A 27778-nucleotide genomic window follows, 5' to 3' on the forward strand; every position below is an offset into this window, starting at 1 on the left:
TCAAAAAAAAAAAAAAAAAAAAGTAAAAGAGAAAAGCCCCATCCTCACCTATCTCAACGCTCTCAGGGCCAGAACTGCTGAAAGGCCTCCACGCCCTCCCCCCCACTAGCTCCCCTGGCCTGCGTGCACACGACCATTTGGCTCAGTGGCTAGGAGCGGACCTGCCGTTAGAATCCCTGGGCCACGGGGCCAGTCCCTCACTCCCCTGCACCTCAGTTTCCTCACCCACAGAATGGGTATAATTCACAATACCTCCCTTGTATGGTGGTGGAGAGATTCCATATTATTTGTTAATTTATATATATGTTTAAAGTAAGCTCTACGACCAACGTGGGGCTAGAACTCACGACCCTGAGATCAAGAGTCGCATGTTTTACCAACTGAGCCAGCCAGGTGCCCCATTTTTTTTTAAGGTAGTATTTAAAATTATATTCTGCTGCAGAACTCCCTGCCTGCCCCTTGCTTTATTTTTTCCATGGCACTTATCATAGATTACCATACTACCCACTCCCTTTTACGGTCGGACTCCTGCGTTAGAAGGCACACTCCCTGGGAGCAGGGATTTCCGCCTAAGGCGCTCACCACTGCATTCCCGCTGGTGAGAGCCGAGCCTGGCACACCGCAGATGCTAACGTGAAACTCGGTCTCCATCCTCCCTGGCCACTCCTGATTTCCGTGCAGCTCATCCTCCCATGCAGCCGGGCCCCTAAGTGTCAGAACACCCCCAGGCCATTTCCTGGGTGCAAGGAAACGTGTGCCCACCCAACCTTCAGGCGCTACCTGTTCTTGTTTCAGCCTCCAGCCCCTTTATAACCAGCTACTCATCCGACGGCTCATCATGAACTTAATATGCCCAAACCTGGTCCGTTTCCAGTGTTTGGGCCCCATGATGTGTCCAAGTGCAAGAGCCAGAAAGCTCAGTTTCAGGTGCTGCTCTCCCTCCTGCTCTTCTGAATCCCTCTCACCTCTGGCCACTTTCTCCCGCTGCTGTGCACTCACCCGGCCATTACAATACTACCAGCTCCCCTCCCCGCCCAGCCCAGCCCCCTAGCCCACCTCAAGCCTAACCTGCCCCTCTCCTTTCCCAAGTGAAGCCACCAGAAGCTCCCCGGCTGCCCCTCCCCCTGCCCTTCGCTCCCCACCCCCACCCAGATTATTTATTTATCAGGTAGCTGCCAGCCAAGGGGGATGCGGTTGCCATGGGAACCTTCAGCCCCGAGTCAGGGCTGCCTCTGTTCTCAGTAGGATGCTCTAGTCTGTCTAGACGCCAACCCCAGGAGCCCAACACCAGGTGGGGGCAAGGGATGAATGATACAGATGGGCCCACCCCAGCCCCAGGAGGCTGGCTGGGGGAAAGGAAGGAGGGGGGCCGGGCTCTGGGCCACAGAACCCACCAGAAGCCTCTAGTGCCCAAGCCCTTGCCAGTCAATTCTGCAAGTCAACTACTTTCCTGGCCAAAATCCCAGTCCCTGTCACCATGGGACTTAGATACAGAAGTCAGGCCATCTGAGGGAATGATGAGTGAGGGGTCCCTGAAGTTTTGGAAGAATGGTTTGGTCCAGCCTGGTACCGTTATTGACTTTAGTTCAAAGAGGGCTGAGGTGGGAAAGAGCTCCCCATTTGGAGTCCAGCTAACCTGAGTTCCATCCCAAGTCAGTCTCTGATTCACTGTGTGACCTTGGGCAAATTACTCCCCCTCTCTGAGCTTGAACTTGGGAAAACGTCCTGAAGATTCAGACGGTGCATGGAAAGCTCTTAGCCCAGCAGCGCCTGGCACACGGCTGGTGCTCCGTACACGGCAACAGCCATGGCTGCATCCCCCAGCTCAAGCCCCCCTTTTCCCAGTGGATTTCTGAGGCAGCTGACAAAATTAAACTCGACTCAGCCCTTCATCCATGAAATGAGGGAGTGGGACTGAAGCCAGACAGATGGACCCCTGGAGATCCACCAGTCCAACCCCCTCATTAGGAAGGTGAGCGAACTGACAGACAGCAGTGAGTTGTCTACGAGGAGTGTCTTCCCACTCTCCCTGAGCTCTGCGCCCATCTCCGGGGTCCATCTAGGGCAATGGCCTTTGAATATGAGTTGGAACAGTCACAGAGACCAGGTAGTCTTTGGTGGGGTCAGGGAAAACTGGCCTAGCAGTTCACTGAACAAATATTTCTTGAGCATCTATTATGCACCAGGCCCTGTGCAGAGTGGTGATGAACAGAATGGGGCGGCTCCCTCCTCAGGGAGCTCAAGTCTGGAGACAAACACCACAGGCCTCTGGGAGCTGATGATGGGGTCTTCATGCCAGGTTCCACATCCACTGTGTGTAGTGACCTGTGGGGACTCCTTCCTACCCTCAACACACACACACACACACACACACACAGTCATGCACACGTACACACACACACACACACACGTTCCCTGTCTCTTCCTGGGCTCCTACAGCCCTTCTGCCTCTCTCTGTCCCAGCCTGATTCCTGCTGGAAAATGGACAAGGTTATCACTGTTAAGTGGAAAACACACACACACACACACACACAAGCTGCAGAACAATAGGATTCCATTTATGTAAAAAAAAACCCCAAAAGCCAAAAAATAAAAATGAAAAAGACATGAAGCGTGTGTGACTGTAAATGCAGAGTCAAGAGCCCGGGAAACACAACAAAGTTTCCGAGAAGTCCCTCTAGGGAGTGGGAATGGGGACATGGGGAGACTTATACTTTTCCTTAGACATACTTCTGTATATTGTAATTTTTTACAACAAAGATAGATTTTTCAAAAAAGTTAAGAAGAAATGTTTTTCAGTGTTGATTCATGTGAAAAAGCAGTAAAACGGCTCAGAGGACCTGAGGTCTCCTCTGATGTGAATGTGCTGTGGGGTCCTGCTAAGTCTCTCCCTCTAGGCCTCAGTGTTCTCATCTGTACAATGGGGGTCTCAGTAGCTCCCAATCACTGTCTGAGTCTGGCGGTGCTGCAGCCTGCCTATCAGCTGGGGGACCAGCCTTTGGGGTCCTGTGACCACTGTTGAGGGCTTAATGGCTCCTTTTTCCCCAGAAGCTGGTTCTGCCAGCCCCTGGGAAGGTCCCTCCCTAGGTTCTGCCTGGGTCATCACAGCCCTGCTTCCCCCGCCTGACTACACGCAAATCTGTCACCACCTCTCCGTCACCACCTCTCCTCAGGCTCAGCTGGACCAGGGGCAAGGGCTCCCCACAGCCCTAGTGCAGCCGCCTGCATATGCAGGCTCCCCTTTTGCAGAGGAGGCTCACAGTGGTCCCGAGGCTCCCAAAGTCACTCAGACAGGAAGTGGCAGAGCTCAGGTTCAAGTCCTTGTGTTTCTGCTCACTGTTCTTCCCACCCCCACACCTCTCTCCAGAGACGTCAGGGGCTCAGGAAGGGGCAGAGCCTGCTCTCATGAGTCACCCAATCCCGACTCCCTTGGGCAGCGACATAACAGCTAACATTTATTAATCTCCTATTAGTGCTAGACACTATGCTGAGTCCTTCACATCTGTTCATTTGTTCATTCTGCAAACAGCCCTCCAGTGCCTTCTGTGGGCTAAGAGCTGAGAAGCCAGTGGTGAGTGTAGAGGACCCAGTTCCTGTCCTCATGGGATGCCAGTCCTGCCTCTTCCCTCCTCAGGGAAGATTCCAGAACATCTGTCCCAGCCCAGAGAGCAGGGAAGTGGAAGAGGGGCAAGATGAGGGGGATGGTCTTCCCTATTAGAAAACAAAATAACCTCTTGGGGCACCTGGGTGGCTCAGTTGTTAAGTGTCTGCCTTCGGTTCAGGTCATGATCCCAGGGTCCTGGGATCGAGCCCCGCATCGGGCTCCCTGCTCTGCGGGAAGCCTGCTTCTCCCTCTTCCACTCCCCCTGCTTGTGCTCCCTCTCTCACTGTGTCTCTATCAAATAAATAAATAAAATCTTAAAGAAAAAAAAAAAAGAAAACAAAATAACCTCTCAACGGGCTTCAGAATAGTAGAATCATTAATTGAGCGCCTATTGTATATTACCCTCATACTCATGTCTCTTAATCCTACCCCCATTGCTGGATAAGGAAACTGAGGCCCAAGGAAGCGAAGGGGCTTGCCCAAGGCCACACAGAAGAGCTGAGACTGCCAAATCCTCACTCTTCCCTACCACATGGCTCTCTGGCTGGCTTGCATGCCCTGGCAGTTGGGAATCTCACCCCTTGTAGCCCTGCTCGGTCCTGCTCCCTCCTCCTCAGCTTCCCCAGCCCCCCAGCCCCCAGACTGCCATCTGTCTGTCCTTATGCCCTCCTGCTGTGGCCCAGCCCTGTACCTCAGCTGGGCCTGGGGGAGCCAAGGAGCAGCTGTCCACTAGCTTGGGCGTAATTAGCCCTCAGAGACCAGCCTGGAGCTTACGGGGGTGGGGGGGGCGGGGGCCCAGGACTGTCTCAGAGGGCTGGTCCGGGCCAGCCTGGTCCCCACAGGAGGCAGCCACTGGAGCTTGGCCTCTGTCTCCATGGCAACCCCACCCCTCCTCCCAGTGACCGCTGACCCTTCCCAGCTGGGGGACTCCTCAGACCCCTTCTGGGCAGATCCATCCCACTGCACCTCTGAGCCGGCAGCGCCATTAGAACAGGCCTGGTAGTGGTCTGATTAGCATACATCTACATTAATTTGCATAAACCCAGCCTAGAAACCCACGGTGATACCAAGGTCAGTCTAAAATCAAAGGGTCCCTCCAAGTCATCCGGTTTATCTCTTCATCCACAATCTGGTCCAAACCCACAGGCACCCCGGCGGGAGGCCATGTGGGCAGTGCAGAGAGGGGCCTTCAGGGACGGGGAGTCTGCCTCGGTCCCCTCCTCCGTGGAACAGGGACAAGGATGCCTACTTCACAGCAGTGTTGAGAGGACTGAGGGGTCTTTCAGATTTGTTGCAAGCCCAGGCCCTGTCCCACCCCCTCTGACCTCTCATCTCCACTCCTGGAGCTCCTTGCTTTCTGCCTGGGGGCCAGGCCCCTCTCACAGGCCCAAAGAAGCCCCTAGGAGTCCAGTAGAGTTGCCCCTTGGATCTGGGCTACTGTGCCACCAGGTCTTCCTGCCCTAATTTCTGGGGTCTGGCAGGAAGTGGATTAGAAGCTGGTGGCTACCAGCTCTGGCCTTTCATCAGTGCCACCCGGGCTTTGCCCTCATGCTGGTTCACAGCCGGGGAGCAGGGGAAAGCTGACAGGGCCCTGACCCCCTGCACCACCCGCTCCACTGAACTTTGGAAAACCACCAGAGGCAGTTTAATGCAGTGGGCAGAGGGCAGGCTTGGGTTTATCTTCCATATGTGAGCCTCAGTCTCCCCATCTGTAAAATGGGGATAACAGTCCCCACACTTCCTGGAAATAGTGTGAAAATTAAATGAGAAGACTGTCTGTCACGTGCCTGACATGGTAAGCGCTCCATAAATGGTAACTATTATTATTTCAATAACGACAGTGAGGAGGAAATAAGCCGAGGCCACATCGAGGGTCCAGGAAGGGTTTGCGGAGGTGATATTTAGCTTTGGCCTTGAACTGGCTACAATAAAGACACCCAACTGGCTCTGGATGTCCCTCAGGAGGGTACACAGCAAATGATGGCACCTCCACACTGTGGGACACGACGCAGCCCTTCTACCGGGTGGGCAAAGAGCGCCAAGCGGTTTGGTGTGAAAAGGCAGGCCGCAGGGCCCCTTGAGTAGTAGGACCCTATTTTTGTGTAGAAGGAAAACAAAGAGTCATCAAACTCTGGAGAGTAGGATTGGGGGTAGGGGGGTCTTTGAGATTCAACCAGAGATATTTCAGTTAAGGGTTTTACATTGAGGAGGAATACCTTTATAAGAAAAAACAAAATAAAGAAGAAATTAAGAGGGGGACAAATGAGCGTGGGCAAAACCCCTGGGGTGTGGACAGGGTGATGAACTATCTAGGTTTGCCTGGAACTGGGGGCTTTCTTGGGGTGCAGCCCTTTAAGGGGTAAAACCCAAAAGTTCTGGGCAAACTGGGACAAGTCAGTCATCCCAGATGTGAGGGGTACAGACCACCTGGGGGCTTAGGATCATGAGGGGTGAGAAGACCTAGGTCTTCATCCTACTGGCCCCTAGGGGCCAGGGAAGGTTTCAGCAGAGGGATGAGGCAGCTGGGTGCTTTGGGCGTGGTGCTCTCTGGCTAAGTAAGGATGGGCTGGAGGTAGGTGGTCAGGTGGGGATGCCAAGGCCTTCCTGGGAAGACTAAGGACAAGGCCCAGAATCCCTCTCTGTGCCCAGAATCCCAGTCTCCCAGGACTCTCACCTTCTTGCTGATGCCCACTCTACCTCTGCCTACGTACCCATGTCCAGACTGTTGGGGTATCCCCAGTCCCATGCCCCAGATGCTGAGACCCCCACTCCCAGCAGGCTCTGGAGTGGGCAGCAAAGGCCTGGGATGAGGAAGGCCTCTAAAGAGGAGCACTTCAGACAGGGATGGAAGGGAAGACAATCCAGGTGGAGAAAACCCAGCAACAAACAGGCTTTCCCAGAAGATGCCGGCTGCAGATCGATGGACTTTTGGATAAATAAAAAGGTGATTAATCAGATGCCCCATTAAGTACAACAAACAACACCATACAATTAAGCCAAAAAACTCATGGCAGAAAGCACCTTAATGGAGCAGGCACTTAAGCAGGGAGAATTAAGGAGGCCCTGAGAATTACAGGCGTGGCTATACGGCTGGAGATGGGGTGGAAAAGACCAGAAGGTTGACACAAACACTCAGGAGTTAAATCTGCCAAGCATTCGATGGGGTCAGAGCCCAGCAGTGATCAGCTCAAGCTCCGGAGTCAGGTGGACTGGAGAGGGAGTCCCAGCTCTTACTTAGAAGCTGTAGGGCCTGGGAAAGTCATTTCCTGGAACCTCAGTTTCCTCATCTGTAAAATGGGTACACAACTACCACGAATACCTACCTCCTGGGGTTGTGTGAGGACTCAGTGATGTACCGGGAGTACAGAACTTGATATACAGTAAGTGCTCAATAAATTCTCATCGATTGGACAAGTCACTTTCCCTCTCTGGATCTTCATTTCTCTTTGCAAATAGGGGATACTAATGTCCTGTCTGACTCACAGAGAAATTGGAGGATCAATTAAGATCACAGCCATGAAAGCAACTTATATACTATAATGTGCTTTTTAAAAACTGTAAAGTACTATGCCCGCATCATCATTATTAGGATAATTAAGTCCTTGGTTTCATACCAAGGTCAGATTCCTGCTGCTTACTCCCTGAGGAGCTGTACAGTGCAGTGCTTAAAAGTGTGGCCTAGGAGCCAGACTGTCTGGGTTTGAATCCTACCTTTATACTTATGAGCTGTGTGACCTTCAGCCACTCACTTAACCTCTCTGTGCTTTAACTCCTCCATCTATAAGATGGGGATAATGATAATAGTACATATTTCATGGGATTGTCGTGAGGCCTTAAATGAGGGAATATGTATAAAATGCTCAGAATGCTGCCTGGCCCGTGGTCACGGGTAAAACCACGTTACTTGTAGTGAGTTACCCATAGTGAAGACTCCACGTCTGGGTCCCGTACATGCTCAGAGGACTCAAGTTCTGAAGAAGAGGCCACCACTGTCCTGGTGTGCAGACCCCTTCGAGGCCAGGAAGCACTCTCCCCCACCCACTCCATCCAGTCCAGCAGCTGCCTGACCCAGACTGTCCCCTTTTCTGCCCTGGCCCTTCTCACTTACCCACCAAGCATTCACAGACACTGACCCGCGCTAGGCCTGCGCTGGCTGAACAGACCACTGACTTAGAGTGTCAGTTTGGCACAAGTGCAGAGAAGAGAGCAGGGACTTCCCTCCAAGGCCTTGCATGGAGCCCACCCTGGACATGCTGCCTTATGTCCACCCATTTCATGTTCTCCTCTCAACTCTTGAGAGCTGTGATTTTCCATGTGTAGAAAAAGAGGTCCAGGGAGGGTTGTGTAAGTGGTGGAGGCAGGATTTGTACCCAGCTGTGTCAGGGTGACCATATTCCCAAAGTGAGATTCAATGCAATCTCTATTGAAATTCCAACTACTTTTTTTTGCACAAATAGATAAGCTGTCCTCAATTCACAGGAACATTCAAGGGACCTAGAACGGTCAAAATAATCTTTTTTTTTTTTTTAAGATTTTATTTATTTATTTGACAGAGAGAGATAGCAAGAGCAGGAACACAAGCAGGGGGAGTGGGAGAGGGAGAAGCAGGCTTCCCGCGGAGTGGGGAGCCCGATGGGGGGCTCGATCCCAGGACCTTGGGATCATGACCTGAGCTGAAGGCAGACGCCTAACGACTGAGCCACCCAGGTGCCCCTAGAACAGTCAAAATAATCTTGAAAAAAGAACAAAGTTGGAGGACTTAGACTTCCGGATTTCAAAACTCACAATAACATGACAATAATCAAGACAGAGTTGCATTGACATAAGGCTAGGCAGAAACGTCGGTGGAATAGAATTGAGAGCCCAAAAATAAGCCCATACATTTAACTGATTTTCAACAAGGGTGCCAAGACCATTTGATGGAGAGAAAGCATAGTCTTTTCAACAAAGACATAGTCTTTTCAACAAAGTCAGCACCTGGCTGGCTCAGTTGGTTGAGCACATGACTCTTGACCTCAGGGTCATGAGTTCATGCCCCACATGGGGCGAGAAGCCTACTTTAAATGAATGAATGATTGAATGAATAAATAATAAACAAATAATAAATACATAAATAATAAAAAATTATTATTATTATATTGATATTAATATTATCAACAAAGGGTGCTGGGACACCTAGAAATCCACATGCAAAAGAATGAAAGTTGGTCCCCTACCTCACACCACATGCAAAAACTAACTCAAAATGGATCAGAGGGCTAAATGTAAGAGCTGAAACTATAAATCTCTTAGAAGGAACCATAGGTATAAATCCAAGTGACCCTGGAATAGGCACGTGTTACATACAATAGCAAAGCACAAGCAGCCAAAGAAAAACTAGATAAATTGGATGTCATCAAAATCAAAACCATTTGGGTGTCTGGGTGGCTCAGTTGGTTAAGCATCTGCCTTCAGCTCAGGTCATGATCCTGGGGTCCTGGGATTGAGCCCCACATGGGGCTCTGCTCAGTGGGGAGCCTGCTTCTCCCTCTCCCTCTGCCCCTCCCCATTGCTCATGCTCTCTCTCTCACTCTCTCTCAAATAAATAAAATCTTAAAAAAAAAAATCAAAATCAAAACCATTTGAACATCAAAGGACACAATCAAGAAAGTGAAAGCCAACCCACAGGATGGGAGAAAATATTTGCAAATCAGAAAGGTGTTAAGAGTCTAGAGTCCAGGACGAACCATGAGAGACTATGGACTCTGAGAAACAAACTGAAGGTTTTGGAGGGGAGGGGGTTGGGGGGAACAGGTTGGCCCGGTGATGGGTATTAAGGAGGGCATGTATTGCATGAAGCACTGGGTGTTATACACAAACAATGAATCATGGAACACTACATCAAAAACTAATGATGCGGGTGCCTGGGTGGCTCAGTTGGTTGAGCAACTGCCTTCAGCTCAGGTCATGATCCTGGAGTCCCGGGATCGAGTCCCACATCGGGCTCCCTGTTCAGCAGGGGAGTCTGCTTCTCCCTCTGACCCTCCCCCCTCTCATGTGCTCTCTCTCTCTCATTCTCTCTCTCAAATAAATAAATAAAATCTTAAAAAAAAAAAAAACTAATGATGCAATGTATGGTGATTAACATAACATAATAAAATAAAATTAAAAAAAAAAGAGTCTAGAGTCCAGAATATATAAAGAATTCCTACCATTCAACAAAATGATAAATAACCCAATTAAAAAATAAGCAAAGGATTTGAATGGAAATTTCTCCAAAGATTTAAAAACTGGCCAATAAACACATGGAAAGATGCTCAACATCATTAGGGAAATGTAAATTGAAACCACGATGAGATACTATTTTATACCCATAAGGCTAGCTAAAATAAGAGATGGGGGCATCTGGCTGGCTCAGTGGGAAGAGGGTGTGGCTCTTGATCTCAGGGTCCTGAGTTTGAGTCACGTTGGGTATAGAAATTACTTAAATAAATAAATAAACTTAAAAAAAAAAGACAGATAATAACAAGTTGGATGAGGATGTGAAGAAGTAGAACCTTTGTGGCATTGCTGGTGGGAATGTAAAATGGAGCAGCTATTGTGGAAAACAGGCTAGTTCCTCAAAAAATTAAACATAGTTACCATATGGCTCAGCAATTTATTCCTAGGTAGAGGGGCACCTGGGTGGTTCAGTCACTTAAGCACCTGACTCTTGGTTTCAGCTCAGGTTGTGATCTTTTTTTTTTTTTTAAAGATTTTATTTATTTATTTGAGAGAGAGAGAATGAGAGACAGAGAGCATGAGAGGGAGGAGGGTCAGAGGGAGAAGCAGACTCCCTGCCGAGCAGGGAGCCCGATGCGGGACTCGATCCAGGGACTCCAGGATCATGACCTGAGCCGAAGGCAGTCGTTTAACCAACTGAGCCACCCAGGCGCCCTCAGGTTGTGATCTTGGGGTTGTGGGATCAAGCCCCATGTCGGGCTCGGGCTCCGTGCTCGGCACGAAGTCCGCTTAAGACTGTCTCTCCCTCTCCCTCTGCCCCTCCGCCTCTCTAAAATAAAGAAATCTTTCAAAACATTTATTCCTAGGTCGATACGCTGGAATCGAAAACTGAGTTCACATAACACTTATACAGAAAAGTTCATAGCAGCATTATTCACAGCAGTCCCAACAGAAACCACCAAATGTTCATTAACTGATTAATGGGTAAACAAAATGTGATAAGATCCATACATGGGATATGAAGCCATAAAAAGGAATGAAGCACTGATACAGACTACAACAAGCATCAGCTTTGAAAATATTATGCTAGGGCGCCTGGGTGGCTCAGTTGGTTAAGCGACTGCCTTCGGCTCAGGTCATGATCCTGGAGTCCCGGGATCGAGTCCCGCATCGAGTCCCGCATCGGGCTCCCTGCTCGGCGGGGAGTCTGCTTCTCCCTCTGACCCTCCCCCCTCTCATGAGCTCTCTCTCTCTCAAATAAATAAATAAAATCTTTAAAAAAAAAAAAAAGAAAGAAAATATTATGCTAGGGGGCACCTGGCTGGCTCAGTTGGTTGAGCACATGACTCTTGACCTCAGGGTCATGAGTTCATGCCCCACATGGGGAGAGGAGCCTACTTTAAATGAATGAATGATTGAATGAATAAATAATAAATAAATAATAAATAAATAAGTAAATAATAAAAATATTATGCTAAGTGAGAGAAGTAAGTGAAGGACTACATATTGTAGACTCCACTTCTAGGAAATGTCCAGAATTGGCTAATCCAGAGAGACAGAAAGCAGATTCATGGTAGCCAGGGGCTGGTGGGAGGGGAAAATGGGGAGTGGTTTGAGGTTTCTTTTTGGGGTGATGAAAACGTTCTGGAATCAGAGTGTGGTGATGGCTACAAAACAGTGTGAACACACTAAAAACCCTGAATTGTATACTTTCAGATGAATTTTTTTTAAAGATCTTTTTCTTAAAAAGAGAGAGAGAGAGCACAAGCAGGGGAAGGGGCAGAGGGAGAGGGAGAAGCAGGCTCCCCCCTGAGCAGGCCATTCCAGGACCCCAAGATCATGACCTGAGCTGAAGGCAGATGTTTAACTGACTGAGCCACCCAGGGACCCCAAAAGATTTTATTTTTTAAGTAATCTCTGCACCCAACATGGGGCTCGAACTCACAACCCCAAAATCAAGAGTCATATGCTCTACCAACTGAGTCAGCCAGGCACTCCCCAAGATGGTGAATTTTATGTTAGGGGAATTATACCTTTAAAAAAAAAAAAGAAAGAAAGAAAGAAAAGAAGAAGGAGGAAAAAGCCCACACATAGCTAACATTCAGTGGAGGGTGGAGGGAGAGGGGACAAACACACACAGCAAAATTACTGTTGTGCTAAGTGTCTGAAGGAGGGGTAACAAGACTGAGAGCTAGTGGTCAAGGAAGACTTCCTGGAAGAAGTGAACTTAAGGAAGAAGGGCTAGCAAGGTAAGGAGGAGAGGGAAGGACAGGCAGCAGGGAAAGCATGTGCAAAGGTCCTGTGGTGGGAGGGAACTTGGCAAAAAGAAAGGTCCAGAAAAGCCCCCTGGGGCTACAGCATGGCGAATGAGAGGGGGCAGAACGCCAGAGGGAAGGGCTGGAAAGGTGGCCTGATGTGGCGGTGTCAGAGGCCTGAGCAGGAAAGCAGCTTGGAGCTGGAGAGAGGCGGCACCAAGCCCTCTGAGTGCTCCCTTGGGGTCAAGCCTCACATTGGAGGTGTCGGCACCTAGTGCAGAAGGTCAAGTGCGGGAAGGAGCTGGCAGCTCATTTCTCCCGATTGAGCCACTCCACGTGACCTGATGGAGGGAGGGAAAAAAATCCAGTTTCCTGACTTATTTAGCAGCACCTCCGGCACTGACGCTCCCAGGAAGAAAATAATGACGAAAACCAGCCTCACTGCTATGGCAACAGCAACCACTTCCGACTTAGCCTCCTGACTAAAGGCCTGGCGGGGGAAGCCTGCCTAGCTGTAGTGGGGGGCGGCAGGAGCCCCTCCTCTAGCGCTGCAGGATCCCCCTTCCCTTGCTGTTGTAGTCCTGGCTCAGCTCCCAGCTTCCCCACTTCTCCCAGCAGAGAATCATGGCAGCCACGAACACCTGGACAGCCCTTCACAGCTCAGCCTGTGATTTATGCATCCCTCCTGCAATGTGGGGCTATTAGCCCCACTGGACAGATGAAGACACTGAGGCTCGGAGAGCTGAGGGGCGGTGCCTACAGCCTGGTATCCTTCCCTCTGTTCTGCCCTTATCCCACCTGGCAAAGGTCTGTTCACCTGTGCAGGTATCCGGCTCTGACTCATCCATGGCACAAAGGAATAAATGAGTGGAAGGAATGTCACCCCCCGCACCCCCCCTCCCCCCCGCCTCCAGCCTGTCCCCTGCTTCCTCTCCTGGGAATCTATCTGCACCGCAGGGTGGGGGGTGCCCTGTTCTGGTCTAGCCCAAGAGGGCCAGGGTGGGGGGTCATCTGGGGCCGATGAGAGCCTGCGCCCTCAAAGGGGTGTCCCTAGGTGGCTGGGCTGAAGTGTTTCCCTTCAAAATGCCTGGCTCTGAACTTTAACGCTAGTATTCACGAGGGCTAATATTTCCTACGCGCTAACACTGGGCCAGGCTTTGTGCCGAGCACAAGCAGAGTGAGGGATGGGCTGTGGTCCCGGTTCTATGGGGGGGGGGCTGCGGGGGTACAGCCTGAGATCTCAGGGCTGGAGCAAACTTAGGTGGCCTGACCCCAGAGCCTGAGCTTTTGAGATACCTGCAGCCCCCAGGAGACTTTCTCCCCCTTCTCCCATCCCCAGGCAGGCTGGGAAGATTAAAGGGGGGCAGAGGAGCAGAGGGGAGGGAGCTGAGCCTCAGCCTGCAATCATTTCCTGGCCCTGGGCCAGAAGGCTGCAGGCAGAACCTGTTGGAAGAAGAGGGGCTTGCTGTCTGCGGGAAGGGAGGGCCCCTCCTGGGAACTGAGCCCTGCCTCTCTCCAGGCCTGGGGTTCACAGGAGGAAGGAAAGGGAAGGCATGGCTGGGGAGTACCTACTAAGTGCCTCTGCTGAGCCCAGCACTTTACAGGTGGCATTTCGCTTTATCCCCAGAGTGACACTAAGATAACAGCTAACGCTTATTATATGCCAAGTGTCTCTTGAATGCTTAGCATGCTTTGATTCATTTAACCCTCACAGAGACATGGCAGGTAGAGACTGAGATCATCCACGCTTTGCACACAGGGAAAGCAAAGCGCAAAGAAGAGAAGTAACAAGGTCACACAGCGGATGCAGATCTGAACCAGGTCCCCTGGTCCCAGAATCCATGAGGAACAAACTTCCTATCCCACTAGGGCAGTGGCAGCCCCATTTTCCAAAGGAGGAGAGTGAGGCCCTTTCTTGAGGTCACCGGGTGTTGGGGGGAGGATCAGGTCCCATCTCCTGGGAATCTGGGAATGTCTGACTTTCTTAGTGGCCCCTCCTGGACGGACGGCCACCTTTGCCACTGCTCCCCAACAGCTCCTATCTGGCAACATCGAGAGCATGGGGAAGGGTTCTAGCTGTAGACTCTTGCTCACAGCTATCCAGACTGAGCAGAGGGGCCAATTGTTTCCACCTACCCGGGACAGTTTATTTTTGTTCAGGGTATTTTTGTCTGGAATCACACACCCAACCACGATCCTTTCCAGAAATGGCATCAGCCCGCTTCCTAGAACAGTTCACGAAGGGCTGCACGGCCTTCATGGACCTCTGTGTACCCATCTGTACAAAGGGCTGGAGGGTTGTTCTCGGGGGACCCTCCTGGCCCCCACATCCCCAGATTCTCTGCCTCAGAGCTTCCCATTTAGCAAACGGTCATGGCTCTGTGCCTTATAGGCGTGCCGCCCTCCAAAGACTGGTTATGATTTCTGTTGGCCGCATCCTAAGTGTTGACTAAGTGCCAGGTGCTGCGCTGAGCGCTCTCCAGAGTCTCGCATGGAGTTTGCTCAGTGGCCCTAAGAGGCTGGTACAGTTATTTCCATTTACAAGAAACAAGTCAGGCTGAGCAGCCTGCCCATGCCCAGACTCCTGGAGACCAGCAGCAGGAGGGTGGCTCACTATCACCTGGTACAGCTGGGAGGGTGAGAGCTGATCACATATGTCAAACATCTGGCCATTGCAGAGGCCCCCACCCTCCATCCTGACCCATCCAGCCTGGGGAGCCTCACAGCCCAGCCTGTCCCGGTCGGCAGCCACAGTGTGAGTCTCTCATTTTGGGGCGGAGGGGGGCGGTCCCTGTGTCCTTGGTGGCCTATCTTGGGGATGACAGCTAGTGGCAGCTTGGGGACAGCAGCCTGCTCAGATGGCTCATGGGGCTGCTGACAGCATGATCACCGTCGGAGGCAGACCAGGCACCTGGGAGCCTCTGCCTGCAGCCCGCCCCGAGTCCAGAACCTTCTCTAAGATTTGCGGGTCTTCAGGACCAAAGCAAGAGTACCAATACACCACCATGCATCTAAATATTTAAGTTATGAACCAAGCTAACAGACCCTTAAATAAAATATGTCCTCTCTTCCCACCTAGACACATAAAGGTCTGGAAGGCCAGGCTGTGAACGTAAATTCCTCTGACTCCCTGGGGTGCTCTGCTAGAGCCAGCCCGGGCGAGCATCCCCACCCCTGGCCCCCTTCTGGGCAGGGGCCTAATACGCAGGTCAGGACACCCTTGGACGCAAGTGTTGGCGACATCCACCCCCCAGCCCCACAGGCTGTCCTCTGGAAAAGCCCTGGCAGGTCCTCAAAGTGGGCTCGGGGCTGATTGGACAGGGGACTGGCATCCATTGTGAACAAACTGGCAAATCCTCACTGGAGACAGATTCCCAAAGCAGTCTCAGGCCACACAGGGGCCTGGGCTCCGGGAGCAGCCCAGGGGGATGTAGAGAACTCGGAATTTCACATCGGGAAATCCAGGCCAAGCCCAGCTCATGCCTTGCTTGCAGACTGGTCGACGCCTCCCTGACCAGCGTCTCTAAGAGGCCCTGTGCCTCCCACACCACGGAACCCCCAGCACCTAGCACAGGGCCTGGCCCAGAGAAGGCGCCAAGGAATAGCAGACTGGCTGAGCGAACGAAGCACCTTCGTGATTATTCCGCCAGGCTTTCCGTCGGCTCACAGGGGCCAATCAAGCATCACACATTCATGGCGGGTCAGATGGCTCAGACCCAGAGCGCCCGGTCCAGGGAGAGAGATTCGAAGCGGGAACAGAACAGATTCCAACAGCATGACGCCCACCGTGACGGATATGGTGGGGACAGGTGTTGTCAGAGCCCGGAGAAGGACGTCCGTGTATGTGTGTGGCAGGGGGAGGGTGCAGGAGGGCAGAGAAGCTCCAAAGAAGAAATGATGAGTGAGCTGGCCTTCAGGAGATACAGAGGAGAAAGGGCGTCCAGAGGCCAGAACAGCAAATGCGAAGGCACCGAGGCGTGAGGTGTAGCTGGTGTGCTTGCGTCACTGTGGCCTCAGCTCGGGCACCGAAGTGGTGGGCGTTAGGGTCGGCGGGCCAGCCTGGGCAGTGTCCCACTGGCTAGACCGAGTAATTCTCACCGTGGGGTCCCCGGAGCAGCGGTATCAGCGGCACCTTGGAACTTGTCAGAAACTCAGGGTAAGGTCCAGAAATTTGTATTTTAAGAAGCCCTCCTGGTGATTCTGCTGCACATTCAAGTTTCAGAAGCACCACATTAGCACTTCCTCCCCAAGACAATGAGGAGCCATGGAGTGTTGTAAAGAGAGGGAAGGAGGACCAGAGCTGCACTTCATGACGGTCGCTCGGGGAGTCTGGTCAGGGGCTGGTAAAAGGCGGCCCCATGTGGACCCTCACCTCCAGCTGGACAGTGTCAGAAGAATAATCTATCCGCACAGGTGAGGGACTGGGCCACCGGGAAGTCGAGACCCTTGCTGGGCACAGGGCCTGTTGCCAGGGTGACCACCTGTCACTAGGAGAAACAGGGCAGCGCCCTACGGAGGGTCAATGAAGGGGACCTGGTTATCATGGCAACCTCCCCTCAGATGGGACAGGGTAATGGAAGGAGGCCTGGTTGTCTCCAACTACCTCACCCCCGTTCCCAGGAGGGAGCACCACTGACCCCGCCGTCCCCCTCTGCCTGCATCTAGCTCCTCATCCCCTCCTCTGTCCCTTGGGCCCCAGGTGGCCGTCTCCCCCCTTCCCTATCCTGAAGCCACACCCTCCTTGTCACAGCCTCAGGGCTGGGGGCTGTCTCCTTGGTTACAGCCCTGGCTCCCGTGGTATCCATGGTGATCTTCTCTCCAGAGGCCTGAGACCCTCATCTGCCAGGCCTTCACCTTCCTTTGCCAAGGCTGGTCCTGGGGGCGGTGACTCAAGTCAGTGGCAGGGCTCCCCCACTCTCCCTAGCTGACACTGGGTGTGGAAGGAGGAACAAGAGGATCCAACGTGTTACCTTCAACCGGGAGCTGGATGCAGAAGGCACATTAAACAGCTTGTCAAGGCCTAACTTGAAGCTCAGGGGGAGAGCAAATCACACCCTCAAACCTGGTAGAGCACAAAGCACGAGGAGTCTAGAGTCCCACAGGCCAACACCGTGCTACCCGGGGCAGGCTCTGTGCCTCCCCGAGCCTCAGTCTCCCCACCTGTACATCGGGGATAATATTAGCGTCTACCTCCTAGGGCTCCTGCAAGACTGAGGAGAAGCATCGGAATCAAGAAGCACAGTGCGTGGCACCTCCCTGCATCCTGTCCTCCCGCTCCTCGGGGAGGAGGGAGGAGCCTCTCTCCCTGGCTCCTGGGTGACCTCCCTCTGCTGGTGGGACGCCTGGTGGGGAACAGCAGCGGCTCTGGGGTCAGCAACACTCCACAAACACCGACTTCCGGTACAGTTATTATTACTATGAATCATCTGGCGGTGAATGGAGTCCTGCCTGGCAAACTGCTTCCTCCAGGTAATTTACATTTCCCATTGTCAGCGTAGTCTTCATTCGCTATCATCTGATGCCGGGATGTTTTCTAGAAAGCAGGAGCCATGTTGTGCTTCTCAGTTTTCCTGCAACGCCCTGGCCCAGGCCCTGGCAGGGAGCACCCGCGAAGCTCAGCACGGGAGGGACTTGGAAGTCATCTGCTCTAACTTAGCACGCAAGCAGAACGCTCTGCTCCCTAGTCCTCCCGAGTGCTTGAATGCCTCCAGGGATGAGGTCCTTATTTCCTGCTGAATGTGGCCCGGTGCCTAGGACTCCAGGGAGGCTGAGCAGGAGCTGAACGGGCAGGTGCAGGAGTGGGGGCTGTAGGGAACCCCGGGGCCACCCCCACCCCCATGGCCAAGAGGCCCCCTTCCCCTCCCGCTGAGAGTTGATAATAGGAGTGGTTCTAATTATGCTCTAATTGCTTTCTTCCAGGCGGTTTCTCTGGAGCCAAGGAGTTCAGAGTTCATGAATAAATGAAGAGGGAGGAAGCGGAAAGGGATGTTTATTGATCCACAAATCTCTACGTGCCAGTGTCTGCCCCACAAATGCTTGGGCATGCGGTTGTGTGCGGTTCTGAACACGCGCACGCGCGCACACTCCAGCCCCAAACCTCTCTCTCCGAAGGACCAGTACCGGGTCGAAGGAAGGTAACAAGAAGTCTCCTAAATTGGCTTTAGGTCGCAGTCCCAACTCTGTCACTGACTTGCACTGCGGTCTTGTGCAAACCCGAGTTTTCCCACCTGTACGGTCCAGGCAAGAGGCAGGAGGAACACTTACAGCTCCATGCTGGTGGGGGCCCTGGTGGGGATGGACGCGGCTCTGGACTCAGAAGCCTGCTCGGCTGCCCACCAGCTCTGAGGCCCAGGGCCTCAGGTGCTTCCTCTGTTAAATGGCAACGATAGGCTGTGGGTTACCAACGGTCACCCAGGGCACAGAACAGCCTTAGGCGAGGGCCTGGCATAGAGTAATCATTTGGTGAGCGGTGATGTTACCACCCTGCACAGTATAGATGGGTGCCTTCATGACCAATGAACAAACTCAGGCACAGAGAGGTCAAGCAACTAGCCCCAAATCATGCATTAAGTGACAGAATTTGAACCCAGGACCTTCAGGCCTTGAAGCCTCTGTGCTCCAGTCTTGGTTCTCCACTATGTCTGATTCATCTGGCACACGGTAGGTGACCGCAATAATGGACCAAATGACAGAGAAATGTAGGCGGGAAATGAGCATCAAAAACAGGCTCTGTTTCCAGTGACCAGGGCGGGAGTGGGCTGATGTAGGTAGAACGAGGCCAAGATTTCTTTCAAGGTCAAGGCAAAGTGCTGGGTCTGAGGGACCCCAGAACTCGGTGCCTCCTCAGCAGCTGGGTCCAGGTGGGGACAATGGGGATCCTTTGTGTAGGTTTGTGGAAGGAGATCTTTTTACTCCTTTGTGACACCCACTAAGAAGCCAAAGCTAAGGAATCCTGGCTTTTGGCATCAGGCAGAACTCGCTCTGCCACCGCCTTGCTGTGTGACTTTGGGCAAGCGACTGCAGTTCCGTGAGCCCCAGAGCCCTCATCTAGGTAATGGGGATGACAAGGGTCCGCCTTTGGGGCTGCGGCGAGAGTGACAGGAGAGGGCCCGGGTGAGGCCCTATACTCGAGGCTAAGAGTGGGGGCTTGGAGTCCGATTGCCTGGATTTGCACCCCAGCACCCCTGCACGTAAGTGCTCACGGCCCCAGATGCTGCTTCTGATGTCTCCCCCCACCGGGGCGGAGCAAGGGGGAATGGGCTCCTACAGGTGAAGCAGTTACAACAGTAGGCAGTGTGGCCGAAGCGCTCAATGAATCTCTTAGACTACACTCATGAAGACACCCTGCAGTCCATTTCACATACTGGGAAACAGCCGCATAGAAGGGCAAGGACTGGTCCAGGGTCACAGAGCCAGTTCACAGCAGAGCCAGGCCCATGTGGGAGCTGGCTGTATGCAGGGACCCTGTCCACACCTCAGTTTGAATGGATAACCACTCAAGACCCTTCCCAGCCCCTGAGCCAGCCTGCTCAGGCTTGGGGACTCGGGACTGAAGCTCCCTCTCCTTGTCTTCCCTGCAGGCTCCAAGCAGCGGGGTGTGTCAGAGGGCAGGGAGGGTGATCCGCCTTCCTGGCCTGCCCCGCCGGCCCCTTCACTCCAGGGCTGGCAGAGGCCTCAGAAACAATCCAGGGGCCCAGGACTGGAACAGCATTTGTCAGCCCTGCATGGCGGTGGCGGGCTTGTCTCCATGGCAACAGTGCAGCGTGAAGGCATCCTGGCATCATTAGGGCGCACGCTGAGTCGTATAAACAGAGGCTGCAGTAGATTACACGCCTATTATGAGCAGTCTCGGGCTCTGAGCGCTGGTAATTATGCCTAATTGTGCATTTAATTGTGTAATTGAAAACCCGCATCTCTGATTCAGGCTGGGGCTGCAGAACCTCCCCCCTCCAAAAAAAAAAAAAAAAAAAAAGAGGTTTAGGAGCCATCACTACTCTGAAAATCCCAGGGCTGCCTCCCCTTCTAGGGCAAGGGGTAGCCAGAGTAGACTTGGGTTAAAGAGCCTACAGACTCCCATGTCCCCCACTCCCTGTGCCAGGAGCTCAGCCAGGATCTGTGATTTGGGATGGGGTGGCGAGGAGCATGCTTAAGGCAAAGGGACGTGGTAGGAGCCCACAATTTCCATTATTCATAATAGATACCATTTTGTGCTCTGCCACTGTCCTCTCAGGACCTAGAACCAGCATCTGGTGGTTCCAAGGGACCTGGATCATCATCAGATCCATTACACGTCCAAGTAGTCATCCAACTTACATACAAATTCTTAATCACTGCCAGTGACAGGGAACTCACCACCTGACTGTCAGTCTGCCACTGCAGAGCCTCTGTAGATAACTTGAAAACCACTGATGGAGTTCAACAATCTCCTCTCCAGTTTCCTAGTTTCCCAGACTGGAGAAAATGAGGCCCAGAGAAGGGCAGGGCCAGCTCAAAGTTGCACAGCAGGTGAGTTCCAGAACCCCGGGATTCTGACTTGCAGCTGAGGGCATATCTTGTGCCCTAGGGTGACTGAGCACCTAGAATTGTACCTGGCACTTTGTGGGTGCTTCTTAAGTATTTGCTAAATACAACTCTGGATAGGGTTAGCTGATGGCAATTCTTACTCTCTCACCCAACAGAATTGAATCTTTCTGGAGTTCAGGAAGCTGATCTGCAGTGGCCCGGGGTTAGTGATGGGTCAGAACCTCTTGCTCTAAACCTCTGCGGTCCGAGACTCGAGTTTGCAACCAAATGTGCCAAGTGGGCATTTGGGATGGGGACAGTACAGACACTCATTCAAACAGAAGACCGAGGAAAGAAGAGGGCACATGAGCCCCTGACAACCTGGCACCTGGGTGTGAAGCCTTGGGCAGGCCATTGGAGACAGAAGTGTCCTCCTCCGCTCAGAGCCTCAGCCTCACATCACCACTGCCTGCAACGGGAGGGGCTGGGCTAGCGGCAGGTCTGGGCCCTCCCTGGGAAAGGGCGGGCCTCATTGCTGCCTTAGAGCCAGAGAGGTCCTCTTAGATGATGAGTCCGGGGGACACAGGGGGCCACATCTTCCTCTCCGCTCCCCTTTGAATGAGCGCTGGGCTCTGGGTCCAGAGAGCCTGCATTAATTCAGGCCACCCTCACTACAGTCCCATGAAGGGGTGCTATGATTATTCCCATTTTACAGAAGAGAAGACTAAGGAACAGTAAGGCCAAGGCCACATAGATTTGACAGAACCGCCACTTCACTTATGTCTTGTACTGACTGAAAAGGGGACGTGTTCCCTTTCCTACACCACAGTATTTAGATTCATAGAACTTGCTGTTTCATTTCTGGAACATTTAGGAGTGTGAACCCTTTGTGAGCTTTACTCAGCGTATCTTATCTCAAAGGAGCCTCCTGACAACTCTCCGAGGCAGATCAGTATCCTGATCGAGAGACATGCAGGTGGGAGCTCAGAGAGGTGAAGTGTTTTGCCCCAAGGTCACCCAGCTACAAAGAGGTAGAGATGGAACTCAAACCCCAGCCTGACCCTAAAGCCCAAGCTCTCCCCTGTTGACCTCTCTGCCTCTGGTTCACCAGCTGCTCTGAGAGGCAGAGGCCCGGAGGCCGGGTAACATGTTCAAGCCTGCAGCCACAATAAAGAAGCCTGCAGCTCTTCTAAAACCTCGGGGCACGGTGCTCGCTGGGGGAAGTGTTTCTGATTCACCAGCCCTCTCCCTCTCCAGGTCATGGCCGGAGGCCAAGGGCACTGGAACTGGGCTCTTGCGGACCACAACTGGCTCCATCGCCTGTAGCCTGGAAATAGCTTTTAATAAACACATTTCTATGGTGCCTGGCTGGCTCAGGCGGTAAAGCATGCAACTCTTGGTCTCAGGGTCATGAGTTCGAGCCCCACACTGGGCATAGAGATTACTTTAAAAAAGACATTAAAACAAAACAAAACAAAAAACACATCTCTGGGCTCAACTTGCTGTCCCATCACCCACGCCCCCCTGAAGGCTGAGGAGAGAAGAGATGTCAATGATCACAGCTGACCATCTCCGCTTGGTCCAGATTTTACAAGCATTCTCAACTCTTTTTCCCTTGATGACTCATCTGAGACCCAGGCTGTATCTTCTGTTTCCTTGGTGACAAGTCACTTCATGCTTCAGGCCTCCGTATGCCCATCAGTAAATGGGTATAAAAACCACACCTATCTCACAGAGTCGTTATGAGGGTCTCCAATGCAGTTAATTTCTTGCCCGGGTACCTCTCCTTCAACCTGCCTCATAGCAACCGTAAACTCGGCACAGTGAGTGGGGTGAGTAGAAATGGGGGACAAGCCGCTCAGCAGATCTGGCACCTAGCAACAAGCCCTAGTGGCTGAGGAAAGGGTTAGACTTGTCCAGCTGCGACCGTGCCCAGCATCCCCACCTCCTCGGGGGAGCAGCAGGGCATGCGCCGTGGAAGCCGCCGAGACCTAGGTCTGGGTTTGAATCGCCGTTCTGTCCCCGCCCTCCACGTGGCCACGGATGATTGAGACAGTAACCAGGGACAAGGCAGATAAAGCGCCTGGCTCATTGGAGACACCAAACAAAAGGAAGTCTGAGCTGCTGTTATTATTTCCCTCTGAACCGTACACTTCCCGCATAAAGAAACTAAGACTTGAAGAGTTTATGGAAATGACTCTGACCCCTAAGTCCCCCAAACTAAGCCACGGGGTAGGGGCCGAAGTCCTGACTGCTTCACAGCAGGAAGGCCGAGGCTCAGAGAGGGGAAGGGACTTGCTGGAAGTCACAAAGCAAGGCAGCAAGGTCCGTCTGACCCCCGAGGTATTGCTTGTAACCCCCGTGCCAGATCTCAGAGCAGCTGCTGTTTGTGGGGTGCTTATCCCCAAACCTCACACCCGCCTGTCCCTGCAACAGAGCCAAACCAAGGCCATCCCCTGGGCCCCCTCTTCTCCATCCACCTTGCTCTGCCCACCTCATAAGGGTCTCGAGGGCTGTTTGGCCTCAGTCTGTCCATCTGCAAAAGGGAGCTGACCACCGCAGAGGTCCAAAAGGGTATGAGGAACAAAAAGGCTCAGTGACCTAGCCAACGTTGTGCTCTGTGTTCCCGACTCCCACACCTGGCCCAAGGGCCTGAAGCACCGAGAGCAGAGCGGACCCTCCCTAGGAGGCCACCAGCTTGCAGGCACAGCTGTTTTGGAGCGCAGGCCCCCGCAGGAGCCCATCTCCCTCCAGTCTCTACCATCACTACTGCTAATAACCACATCAATCAGGTTGACCACGTTTCACACCATTACTCGCAGCTCAGCAGGAAGCTACATCTTTTCCCCCTCACCCACCACCTTCGAGAAGGCAGAGAGCTTTCCAGAAGGGAAGAGAATGAAACAGACATTTTTCTGAATACCTACTATGTGCATGGCACCTGGCTAACCCCTTTTTACAACTCTGCAAGGTAGGGATGGTTCTTTCTCTTTGCCGGAGGAAGAAACTGGGGCCCAGAGGAGTGAATGCATGTGTCCAAGGTCACCCAGAGCGGGGACAAGAACGGCCATGGCAGTGATGTATGACTGAGCGCTCACTGGCTCGCAGTGCCAGGCGAGTGCGTGAGCCTACTGAAATATTATCATTTTCAGATGAGGAAGCTGAGGCTGGAAGCAGGGAAGAGACCTGCCTGAGGTCACACGCTGCACAAACATGAGCCGTGGACTGGTGCCGGCAGACAGGTGGCTCTCAGCTCAGGCAGTAAAGCGCACATGGCCTCGGTCTGTCACTGGCTAGCTTAGAGACCTCGGGCAAACGTCGTCACCTCTCTGAGCCTCAGTCTCCTCGTCTGAAATAGGGGAGAGCGAGAACATCCATCCCGTTGTGCGGAAGAACAATGAAGATAAAAACAGGAAAAACTAACATACCAGGCACTCTGCCAAACGCTTTACATACATAAGCTCATTTGGTTAAATGAGGTAATGCATATAAAGTGCTTAGCACAGGACTCCAGAAATGGGAGCGATAATGATGATGATGAAGAAATTGATGAGGATTCCTTTGGGCACATCTCCTTGATTCATCTTCTTACAGGAAGAACAGGGTGGCCTGTAAGATTTCAGGAAGGAGATGGACCCGGAAAGAAGAGGAAGTTTGGACAGGGGAGGGAAAAGAGGAGCACCTAAAAATTAGGGAGCGAATAGCATTAAAAAGGTCAAGATAATACACCAAGTAGAACTCGGGAAAGGAAGGGACTCCGGTGTTCTACAGAATGGAACCAGACTGAGACGCCCTGGAACCTCCAGGCCAGCCCAGACATCATCCCACAGTCCCAGATGGGTGGGACTGGCAGGACCCCAGCGACACAGAGCAGTGGTCCTCCCCATTTTACAGATGGAAAAACCAAGGTTTGCAGTGGGGAAAAGGCTTGCCTGAGTTCACAGGATGTTAGTGGCACAGCTGGACTTGAATCCAAGCCTCCTGCCTCTCAGCTCAGAGTCCAACTACCTGCTGCTTCCCACAAAGGAAGAGTACAGGGGGGTACCTAGACATGTTTGGACCACAATTCCAGGAAAGCATCCCATGGTGTATATATTAACATAACAATAAGAAGCTATAGTTTACTGAATGCTCACTCTGTGCTTGGCACGGTGCTAAGTTCATTATATGCATTTACTCCTCACAACAACCCTAAGAATTGGCAACCGTTTATATTATCGCTAACAGATGACAAAACTGTGGCTCAGAGAGGGTAAGCCACTTGCCAAAGATCACACAGCTAGGAAGTGACAAAGCCAGGACTCGAACCCAGGTCTGTCCTATCAAACTCTAGAGCCCTGTCCGTACACTTGTCCACCTGAACGGTAAAGCCCCCACTTGCTCCTGCTACCCCCCAGGACACACTCACCCTACTCCCTCACCCACAGCAAGTCTATCCCGACTACAGAAGAGTGTCTAGAACTAGCCTGTTTTACTGTAATGATTAAACCCCGTTCAAAAGAGGAAAAATGACAGTTCCTCTTCTAAAGTTTGCAGCTGAGAAACATTTAACAGCCTTTTCCTTCTCGGCCTCTTTCCACTAGGTGGGAAAACAGGCTCCCTTCTCTTTAGGATGATGTCAGGCTGGTGGAGTCCAGCCTCCAGGAGTACATGAGAAGCTGTCAGGCAGCAGAGGCTCTTGGGGGTTAGCGTCTGCTGAAGGGACCCACTCTGCAATCTGCCCCGACAGAGCAATAGAGGCAAGAGAGGAATTTCCAAGTCCCTCCTTGAAACACCCCTTTCCCCCAAATTATCTCATGTAACTCCCGCAAGTGGCCCGAGGCCACCCAGCCAAGTTGTAGGAGAATCAGAATCCCAGGTCTTGCCTAACTCCAGAGCCCCTAAGTGGAAGGGCCAAGCTAGAGAGAGCTCTGGAGGCAGGTGAGTGGGAGGCAGGGAGGAGTAAGGACCTCCTGAGGGCCCCCGATTGCTCTGGGCCAGAACTATTTATATTTTATAATAAAGAAGGCAACAGAGTATGCTGGCCAACTGCCTGGCTTCAAAGCCTGGCTCCTAACTATAGAACTTTGGGCAAGTTGCTTTATAGGATCATTATGAGGACTGAATAAGTTAATACATGGAAAAGGGCTAACCAGGGCACCTAACACCTAGTAAGTGCTGCCCAAAGCTAACCACTGTTTGCGGCAGCAGCAGAGAATGGGGCAGACTGCCAACAGGGCTTACCTTTGGGGTGTGGGACTGGGCTCAGAAAGAAATGTACCTTTGTGTTCTGCTCTGTTCGATTATTTATTGAATCATTTTTTACAATAGGTGTCTATTACTTTTTTAAGAATAAAACAAAGTCCTAGTTTAAAACTTAAAAATTAACAAGCAGGAAAAAAAAAATCCTTGGAAAAGTTTCATCATTTCTTGGCATTTTCTATTCCTCAAAGTATATAAAGGATGTTTCGACTGTGAGCCAGGAGTTGCCAAATAACTGATTCATTAATTTATTTTACAAATGGAGTGCCAGGCACTGTTCCAGCTGCTGGGGATTTAGCTCGAACAAAACAGATAATCTCTGCCCTTCTGGAGCTTCCATTCTACCTGATTTTAATTAATCTGCTCTGCACCCCTCAAGGATGAGCAATTTACAGAGAGGCGGACCAAGGCGGCCCAGGGAAGGGAAGTCACTTGCCCTGCATTCCACAGCTGGGAGAAGGGCTCCCAATCTTCAGGGCCTGGCTGCTTCTACCACTGCGCAGGAGGGCAAGGCTGCGGATGGCAAGTTTGGGGCTGGCATCCCCGAGAGGAGAGAAGCAAGATGAATGAGGAGGTGCGCACATCCAGGCTCCAAGCTTCACTCTGCATTACTGTACGCACCTGTGCTGGGGGAGAAGCGTAGCTGCGGGCAACAGTGGAGACCAGATGGTGGAGTTGGCATCAGTGAGGCTCACGGTCCCCCACCTCACACCCACCCTGAGCTCTGCCCACCTGAGTCCCCGTGCACCTCTCTGCCTAGAGGCTCAGCTCAGCTTCAAAACCCCCCTAGTTGTCAGGCCCGAGCTCTAGGACGGGCAGGAGACCCCGGGCTCCCCTTAACCAGCTCCGCAAATTCACCTGCCAGAGCTTGTACTGAAGAGAACTGGTTCTCTTCAGCCTCCAAATTCACTCCACTGGCCTCCCTGAGGCAAGAACCTGAGTTCCCTAAGCTGGGGTGAGGCAGTTTCCCCAGATGCTCCCCTCCCCGCCAGGGCACCCAAGGATTCCCCCCCCCCACCCCTGCCCGCGCAGGCAGAGGGGCTGGTCCCCACCCACGACGCTCAGGTGGAACCCACGGCTGATGGAGAGCCCCTGGCTGCAGTGGCCACAGTCAAAGCAGGGAGGGCGGCCAGCACCCGGTTTGTCAGACTGGCCCAGGACCCGGCAGTTCCTTGTGACCCTCTCCCGAGAGGTGGCTCTCCATTCCCAGGCCTGCCCAGTCAGGAGGGTGAAGGCAGGCAGAAACAGCACAAAGGAGGAAGAGGGAACGGTTCTTGGAGTCTAAGATCCCAACACATAGATGAACGGGGACCAGAAATGGTTAGAGATCTAGAGACACACCAAGGAGAAAGCCGGAGAGACACAGAGGAGCAGAGACTTTGTGAGAAACACACGGGCACAGACCCGGAGGAAGGGAGAGCCGCGCAACCGAGGAATCTAGAGGAAAACACGGGGCAGGGACCTCAACGGCTGCAGCGAGGAGCCCGGGACACACCTCCCCGGCCCCCAGCGAGCCACAGTCCCACAGCAGGCCACTCGCAGGGCGCGGGGTGGGCGGGGGAAGCGGGGGGACCGGCGCGCAGGACGCACTCGGGGACCGGGGAGCGCCGGGCGAGGAGCGCACACAAAGAGCCAGCCCGGCCAGCAGGAGCAGGCTCCGCCCGTCCGCTCCGTGACTCCGGCCCACCCCCCACCCGGGACTCGCAGCAGACACGCACGGGGACCCACGGCCCACCCGCGCGCCCGGGACCCCGCCCCGCCGCGCCCCACCCGGCCCCGGCAGCCCGGCGCTCACCAGCTGCAGGCAGCAGAAGGCGACGAGCGTGCAGCGCCCGCTGCACTTGCCCATGGCTCCGGGGGCCGCGCGGGCCGTCCGCCGCGGCGCCCCTCTAGCTCGGCGGCCGCCGCCTCCTCCGCGCCGCGCGGGTTCCGCGTCCTCCCAGCTGCGCGCCCCGGGCGGCGGGGCCGGGCGCCT

General features: G+C 53.0%; 1 protein-coding gene across 1 annotated transcript in view; it reads right to left on the reverse strand.

Annotated features, from left to right (window-relative positions):
- NKAIN1 (sodium/potassium transporting ATPase interacting 1) overlaps nt 1-27652 on the reverse strand; it is a 38147-nt gene extending 10495 nt beyond the window's left edge. Inside the window, exon 1 of the mRNA XM_021683634.2 lies at nt 27599-27652. Coding sequence (XP_021539309.1) covers nt 27599-27652 — 54 coding nt within the window. The remainder of the gene's footprint in view (nt 1-27598) is intronic.
- Nucleotides 27653-27778: the final 126 nt, after the last annotated feature.

This window comes from Neomonachus schauinslandi, chromosome 4 (genome assembly GCF_002201575.2).
Source record: "Neomonachus schauinslandi chromosome 4, ASM220157v2, whole genome shotgun sequence".
Taxonomy (NCBI): domain Eukaryota; kingdom Metazoa; phylum Chordata; class Mammalia; order Carnivora; family Phocidae; genus Neomonachus; species Neomonachus schauinslandi.